The sequence below is a fragment of the Lactuca serriola genome, chromosome 6 (genome assembly GCF_051521515.1).
Source record: "Lactuca serriola cultivar US96UC23 chromosome 6, Lser_US96UC23_V15, whole genome shotgun sequence".
NCBI classification, from domain to species: Eukaryota; Viridiplantae; Streptophyta; class Magnoliopsida; order Asterales; family Asteraceae; genus Lactuca; species Lactuca serriola.
In genome coordinates this window covers 120069207-120078265 of record NC_136413.1, presented here as the reverse complement: position 1 = coordinate 120078265, position 9059 = coordinate 120069207, and the positions used below count along the sequence as shown (strand labels likewise).

General features: G+C 40.6%; 1 protein-coding gene across 1 annotated transcript; it reads right to left on the bottom strand.

Annotated features, from left to right (window-relative positions):
• Positions 1–5919: 5919 nt before the first annotated feature.
• On the bottom strand, positions 5920–6428 carry LOC145060092 (uncharacterized). The gene is made up of 2 exons (XM_079007817.1): positions 6362–6428; positions 5920–6272 (listed from the first exon to the last, which is right to left on the bottom strand). Exons 1-2 carry the CDS (start codon positions 6426–6428, stop codon positions 5920–5922), a joined length of 420 nt encoding a protein of 139 aa, XP_078863943.1.
• Between the last annotated feature and the right edge of the window lie 2631 nt (positions 6429–9059).

Genomic DNA, 9059 nt, shown 5'->3' with positions numbered 1-9059 from the left:
TCCAATATGAAATATTAAGGCTAGGACCCAACACAATATTTTATAACTTGGAAGAGGGATGCCATAATCCAAGCTATAGAATATTTGAAGGTAGGCGACTGACGATTCACCAATTTCCATCGTGAAAAATGAAATAATTTATTAGGTTTTAATTGGATTTGAAACTCCTAGATCTTTTGAGATTCATTGAACTTTTCAATGGCATGTTTCAATCTCGATTGTGCACTCTCAGGTTTTGTGACTAGGATGCCATGGATCACAAAACAAGGTGTGAATAACCATGCAAATATACTTGGTACCCTTAATATTTACCCCTCAATCGATGTGTCAGTTAACCACACGTGTGTTGGATTAATGTCTAAGTCCATAACTATATTTAGTATGTACTTGACCCGACCCGGCATGATCCATTTGGGTTGCACTTCACCGACACAATTTATATGGATAGTCTTTTGAGAATTATATATTTATGATTTATATTAATATATTATAAGTTCTAATATATTAATATGGAATCATATTATTTAATTATTGTTGATCAAGACTTAATTTAGAATTAATTAAGTGATAAAAATGAACTAATTAAATATGGACTCTTATATATATGGAATGGGCCAAGTTCATTTAGGTTGGGCTAAGCTTTCATGGATAGTCCATGGAGTGTTTAACCCATGGATCATATGAAATGAAAGGTCATGGTGTGACACCCAATTTTTTTTATTTATTTTTTTTTGCAAAATTTTTAAACCTTTAAAACCCATCATAAATTAAATTAAAACAACTGAAATAGTCATAACATAATCCATCAACTTAATAATCATATAAAATAAGTGTGGAAGTAATAATAATAATAAGGTCCCAACAAAAATAACTAGTAGTGATGTCCCGGTGCTCCACGTCAAGCCTTAGCCTCTTTAATCTTAACACCTGAAAAGTTATAAGGGAATCGTAAGCACAAAGCTCAGTGAATTCAAACACAGACATTGTACTAACATTCATATTTACTAACCCTAATCCAATTTCCAGTTATAGCTGTATAATAAGGGCAAAGAACGAATCAACGCCAATAATACAAGAAGGACTTTTAGGTTTGAGCCGCACCGGGAAGATCCCGTATCACTTGGCCCTAATCACCGCACCTCACGATGAGTATTAAGTTGGTGATCTTACCTACCTACCCACCGGTAAATCCGTATCCTTTGGTGGTGTCCCCATATCCATGATTAGTTACATACAGTGCACATGTACGAATTAAAACAATACTTATATAACATGCTTTTATAATAAATTCAAATAATCACACACGAGCTAACTAGCGAACACAATCATCAATACAACGGTGTGAGAGAACTCACCTTAAGTGAGTAGTAAGGATAGCTAAGAATCAAATAATGCTAGCAATCTTGAGCAAACTTCAAAACCTCACCTAAGAAGGACTAAAGGTTAGAAAGGAGAATTAATGAAGCTATGAGTTGAGAAAAGAGTAATCACAGTAAGGTCTCTAAAACAGACCTACTGTTTAAAACGGATTTACACCAAAATCTAAAACAGAAACATAGCTTTAACTAAATTATGTAGGAAACTATGATTGCTCAGGATTCCACAACTATAAAGAACTAATTCTAACTCCAAAAGATGAATTAAATATGAATTTTACAAAATGGTGTATCACTTCTGTCTCCAACAATACAGTGAAGTGATGTTGGCCAATTCTACCTAACTTGTGAGTAGAATTCGTCCAAAACAAAATTAATAGAAGTAAAGGACATACAAATGAAAGTCTCAGAGTTGGAATTAAAAGAAAAACATCTCCCAAACTCCAGATATAAAATTCACATTGTGGACAATGACAACACTAGCAAAAGCTGGTGACTGCCCACTGATCTGGAGTGTGGATCCATTCTAACCAATTTATAATTGGATATAACACCCCATCTTTTCCAAATCTTAAACTCACAATATAAGGAACATATAGAAACTTGGAATCACTCTGTATCCTTTTCCAAGCCTTAGAAAGGATGAAAACAAAATGACATATTAGAACAGACCCGGATCAGACCTAACAGAAAAGATGCCATTCTTTCCCATAGATAAATCCTTATCAGTGAGGTTGGGCTGCTTAATAAAGTTAGCCAACTCAATTTGTGAACGTTTGGAACTGGTTTGGGGTTCGTTTGAGTTCTAGAGCTCAAGATATGAGTTTTACAAAATGACTACAGATCTGATGGAAAACAGAATCGTAGCCACCCGTGATTCCTTTTTGGCTTATCCATCCTTCTCCCTTTGAAACACATTTTAAGATGTTTTCATCATCCCAATTTAGTCCCCATGATCATGGTGATACTAAAAAGGGTTAGGTATCATTAGGATTTCATTTTGCCACAATATTGTAATAACAATCAACATGAAAATGAACATAAAGCACATAAAATCACCATTCTCCCTTTTAGGGTTTCCATGATCTTTTGCCACATGTAATCTCCTAGATCCATCATCCACCATATATGGGGTGAAGATAGGATTTTGAGATGATGTATAACATACAATTAGAAATCAAATAAGAAGGAGAAGAAGTGAAGATGAAATCATAAAACTAGAACAAGGTTATGAATCAAGTTGTAAGAAATGATAAGGAGGTTCATACCAATATGAATCAAGGCTGGAAATGAACAAGAATTAAGCTCCAAACAACATCCCCTTGGCTGCTCTTGATCCCAAAGAGATAGAGGACGATTGTAGATAGAGAGAGAGAGAGAGGGAGGGTTTAGAGTGTTTTTCTTGTGTGTGTTCCAAATGACTCAATTAACACATTAAGTACTATTTACTAGATGGACTTTGCCAATAGGCCCATAGTCCATAGACTTCAATAAAAGGAGTTTACAAGATGATAAAAAGAGTCCAATAACATAAGAAATCAGACATTGGTTAAATAAATTAACCCAAGGTTACAAGGATAATTAAACTAAAATAACCAAACGTACCGAGAAAAACCGGGGCGTTACAACTCTCCCCCACTAAGAACGGACTTAGTCCTCGAAGTAAACACCTAGAAACAGATCCGGATAATGAACCCGCATCTCGCATTCCGGTTCCCAAGTCCATTCCGAACCCTTCCTATGTTGCCACTGCACCTTAACAAGGTTTATAGTCTTGTTGCGGAGAGCTTTCGTCTTTTGTTCTAAAATAGCGATTGGTTTCTCAACATAATTGAGACGCTCGTCAATCTGAATGTCCTCTAGTGGTATCACAACGGTCTCATCAACAACGCATTTTCGTAACTGAGACACATGGAACGTATTATGAATTAGACTAAGCTCGTCAGGAAGCTCTAAACGGTAAGCCACCTTCCCCACACGGGCTATGACCTTGTAGGGTCCAATGAATCGGGGTCCGAGCTTTCCCCGCTTCCGAAATCGAATCACACCTTTCCAGGGGGAAACTTTAAGCAACACATAATCTCCCACCTGGAACTCAAGATTAGAGCGTCTTTTGTCGGCATAACTTTTCTGATGACTGCTCGCTGTGACCAAATGATCCCGAACCACTTGGATTTTCTCTGTAGTCCGTAGCACGATATCAGTACTCCCAAGTACCCTCTGCCCAACAAACGGGCATCCTGCACTTCCTCCCATACAAGGCTTCATATGGAGGCATTTTAATGCTCGAGTGATAGTTGTAGATGGTCATTTTAATACTCAGCTAGATGTAGATGGTCATCCTAACTACCCCCAAAATCAATCGCACATGCCCTAAGCATGTCCTCCAAGGTCTGAATCGTCCGCTCACTCTGCCCGTCTGTCTGCGGATGGAAGGCGGTACTAAAATGTAATCGTGTGCCCAATTCCTCTTGAAACTTCCTCCAGAACCGAGAAGTAAATTGGGTGTCTCGATCGGAGACGATAGAAACAGGAACCCCATGTAATGAGACAATCTCCCGAACAAAGATCTCGGTTAATTTCTCCGCCGATGAGCTCTCCTTTATAGCCAGAAAGTGAGCACTCTTAGTCAAACGATCAACAATCACCCATATCGTATCGGATCCTCGGGCAGTTCTAGGAAGTTTTGTAATGAAGTCCATGGTTAGAAGCTCCTATTTCCATTCAGGAATCTCCAATGGTTGCAACTTCCCATGCGGTTTCTGGTGTTCCGTCTTGACCTCCCGACAGGTCATACATTCTTCCACAAATCGAGCCACATCATTCTTCATTCCATGCCACCAGTAAGCCTCATGAAGGTCCCGATACATTTTAGTAGCACCAGGATGGATAGAAAATTTTGACTTATGAGACTCATCCATTAGGGTTTTCCGATTTCCCCCGGTATATGGAACCCAAACCCTACCGTAGTGAGTCAGCAAACCCCGCCCATCTCGTTCCATCTTAGGAAACTCTTTCCCAATCTTCTCACGCCTGATGTTTTCCTCCAATATTGCCATATTTTGGGCGTCCCGGATTAGATCTAACAAAGACGACACCATCGTGATCCGGAGACACTTAGCTCAAATCGGTTCGGCAGATTGTTTACGACTTAGAGAATCAGCTACCACATTAGCTTTACTGGGTGGTAGTGAATTTCACAATCATAATCTTTTACCACATCCAACCATCGGATCTGCCTCATGTTCAAATCCCGCTGCTCGAACAAATATTTCAGACTCTTATGGTCAGTGTATATGATAAACTTCACTCCATAGAGATAGTGTCTCCAAATCTTAAGAGCGAAAACAACAGCCCCAAGCTTCAAATCATGAGTGGGGTAGTTTCGTTCGTGGGGTTTCAGCTGTCGGGAGGCATAGGTTATCACCCTATCTCGTTGCATTAGCACGGCACCAAGACCCTGAAGCGATGCATCATAGTAAACCACCATATCCTCAACCCCATCAGGTAAGGCCAAAATCGGAGGATCACACAATCGTTTTCTTAACTCATCAAATGCCAACTGCTGCTCCGGGCCCCAAACCAATTTCATTGATTTCTTGGTCAATCGGGTGAGTGGTAAGGCAATTTTAGAGAAATTTTCAATGAACCTCCGGTAATAACCGGCTAAATCCAAGAAACTGCGAATTTTAGAAGGTGTTTTTGGAATCTTCCATTGTTTAACCACATCAACCTTGGCTTGATCGACCTTAATACCGTGTTTGTTTACCACATGCCCCAAGAACTGAACTTCTTCCAACCAAAATTCACGTTTTGAGAATTTAGCATAAAGCCTTTCTCTTGCCAAAGTTTCCAGAATCTCCTCCCGAAGGTGTTACTCATGATCCTCTTTGATCTTTGAATAAACCAAGATATCATCTATGAACACTATGATCGAACGGTCAAGCATCAGGCTACACACCCGATTCATGAGATCCATAAACGATGCGGGTGCATTGGTGAGCCCAAAAGGCATCACCACGAACTCAAAGTGCCCATATCGAGTACGGAATGCTGTTTTCTCAATGTCTTCTTCACGAACCCGCATCTGATGGTAACCAGAACGTAAATCAATCTTGGAAATCCAAGACGCTCCCTGAAGCTGATCGAAAAGATCGTCAATACGTGGCAACGGGTACCTATTCTTTATCGTGCGCTTGTTTAGCTCCATATAATCAATACACATTCGCTGGGATCCATCTTTCTTCTTCACAAAGAGGATAGGAGCACCCCAAGGCGAGCAGCTTGGCCGTATAAATCCTTTATCACTTAGTTCTTGAAGTTGATCTTGGAGCTCTTTCATTTCAGGTGGTGCCAAGCGGTAAAGAGATTTCGCTACCGGAGTCGCACCTGGCACCAAATCAATGCGAAACTCCACTTGCCGAATAGGTGGCAAGCCAGGGAGTTCCTCCGGAAAGACATCGCTAAAGTCGGAAATGATAGGAACGTCGGCTACTGCTATAGCAGAAGAGCAAGAAGCCATAGCCAGGCGGGGAATGTCCCCCTAAATAATAAGTTCTCTACCTCTAGGGTTTCGAACACAAACTTGCTTCTTACGACAGTGGATTTCCGCTTCAAACGAATCAAGCCAATCCATGCCTACGATAATGCAGAGCTCTCGCATCGCAATAGGGATAAGATCAATAGGGAATTCAACTCCAGAAAACTCGAGAGTGCAACCCCGATAAACATCGGTGACATAAATAGTGCGGTTGTCGGCAACTTCGACAACCATTGGGCGAGCCAATTTTTCGATACTATGCCCCAAACGATTAATAAACATGCGAGATACAAAAGAATGGGTAGCACCGCTATCAAACATAACAACAACGCGCTCAGAATCTAGCAAATAAGAGCCTGATTCACCACATACAATCATGTAAACAATTCTAACTACCATTTATTAAATAATGCCAGGAGAGAAAAGGAAAAAAAAAGAAATTTACCTGCCACTGTCGCGGTAATCACCGGCTCATCCGCAGTCATCTGGTAAGCATGACCTCGTGTCACCATAGTGGGTCCCTTAGAAGACGATGCAATTGCAAGATTTGTACCCCCCACCTCCTTTACCAGCCTTCAACTGCGGGCATTCAGGCTTCTTGTGTCCCGTCTCGTTGCAATGATAGCAGACGGGAGCAGCAGAAGTAATCTGAGGAACTGCACTCGCAGGGGAGCCCTACAATTCTTCCAATGATGCCCTGGCTTTTTGCAGTTGTAGCATATCAACGGATTTTTCTCGCCCTGACCTGAAGATGGCCGGTACTCATACCTTGACTTACCACCCTGCTTTTGCTTTTTTTGGGCATCTCTGGATGTCTTGGAGGAGGTGTCATTGGCCTTCCTCTTGGACTGGGTTTGCAACTCGATTTCCCTCCTCCTCGCTGCATCCATGATCGCGGATAAAGTCGGGAACTCCTGCATGCTAACGAATTCCCGAATCTCGGTACGTAGAATGGCAGTGTATCGGCTGACCAAACAGGCCTCGTTCCCAGCAAACGAGGGACAAAAAGATAGCATTTCCAAGAACTTGGCGTTCAAGTCGCTAACCGACTCGGTACTTTGCTGTAAGGCCATGAACTCTTGCTGCATCCGCTGCTGCTCCACCTTAGGCACATATTGTGCCTCGAACCTCTCCACAAATTGGGCCCAAGACATGGCCCTCACTTCTTCTTCATTGAATAGAGCTGTGATGGTGTTCCACCATGTCTTTCCCCTTTTTCGCAGCTGATTCATGGTGATCACAACTTTGTACTACTCCGGACACCCAACTAGTCCGGACACCCAACAGTCATGAAGGCGCCCTCAACATCTGACACCCAGTGCTTAGCAGCAACTGGGTCGGATTCACCGTTCCAAAGAGGAGGGCTACACTTGCTGAACTTCTCGAAATAGTATGCCGAATCCCGAATGGGCGGAGCTGGTAACGCTCCCCCGGGAATAGCTGCGAGGCGCTCATCCAGAAGAGCACTGACCTGGTTGATTATGTCATTGGTAACACCCGGTATTAGTTCGTTGAAAGTGTTATTGAATTCCTCAGCGACAATATCCCTAACTTGCTCCATTTGGAGCTGATTAAGTCGAGCAGGCGGAGCCATCTGTATCCGTAGAAGGAGGAAAATATTAAAAATAATTCAGCCTAGATATTTCTAGGAAGACGAAACACTCAGCTTGCCGAATATTTCTCAACCTTTCCCCGACCCGAAACCGGCACAGATGTTTCTAATAGTAGGGGCCCTTCTACTACGTTCCACACAAGTTCCAATTTCGCATTCGCGTCTAGTTTCAAAATTTCCAGCTCGCTCTAGCCGTTAATTTTACGTCCCTCTCACATGTTAACATTAAATAAGTGTGTAATCTAACATTTTAAGACTAGTAGAATTCAATTCATAGTCAACAATTTAACATAAACATTTAACATAAGAAATAAGGCTTACTTGGCTGGCCGACTGGCACACCACGACATCTTCCACTACTAGTCTTCAGAAAGATTGAAAAATCTTTTAAAAAGAAAATAAACTCTTATAGAGCCTCAAATTTGATTCTAGAACATCCACAAGAATGCCGAGTTCCCTCAAACTGTGGCTCTAATACCAACTTGTGACACCCAAATTTTTTTTTTTGCAAAATTTTTAAACCTTTAAAACCCATCATAAATTAAATTAAAACAACTGAAATAGTCATAACATAATCCATCAACTTAATAATCATATAAAATAAGTGCGGAAGTAATAATAACAATAAGGTCCCAACAAAAATATCTAGTAGCGATGTCCCGGTGCTCCACATCAAGCCTTATCCTCTTTAATCTTCACACCTGAAAAGTTATAAGGGAACCGTAAGCACAAAGCTTAGTGAATTCAAAAACAGACATTGTACTAACATTCATATTTACTAACCCTAATCCATTTTCCAATTATAGTTGTATAATAAGGGCAAAGAACGAATCAACGACAATAATACAAGGACTTGTAGGTTTGAGCCGCACCGGGAAGATCCCGTATCACTTGGCCCTAATCACCGCACCTCACGATGAGTAGTACGTTGGTGATCTTACCTACCCACCGCACCGGTAAATCCGTATCCTTTGGTGGTGTCCCATATCCATGATTATTTATATACAGTGCACATGTACGAATTAAAACAATACTTATATAGCATGCTTTTATAATAAATTCAAATAATCACACACGAGCTAACTAGCAAACACAATCATCAATACAACGGTGTGAGAGAACTCACCTTGAGTGAGTAGTAAGGATAGCTAAGAATCAAATAATGCTACCAAGCTTGAGCAAACTTCAAAACCTCACCTAAGAAGGACTAAAGGTTAGAAAGGAGAAGTAATGAAGCTATGAGTTGAGAAAAGAGTAATCATAGCAAGGTCTCTAAAACAGACCTGCTGTTTAAAACGGATTTACTCGAAAATCTAAAACAGAAACATAGCTTTAACTAAATTTTATAGCAATCTATGATTGCTCAGGATTCCACAACTATAAAGAACTCATTCTAACTCCTAAAGATGAATTAAATATGAATTTTACAAAATGGTGTATGACTTCTGTCTCCAACAATACAGTGAAGTGATGTTGGCCAATTCTACCTTACTTGTGAGTAGAATTCGTCCAAAAAAATATTAATAGAAGT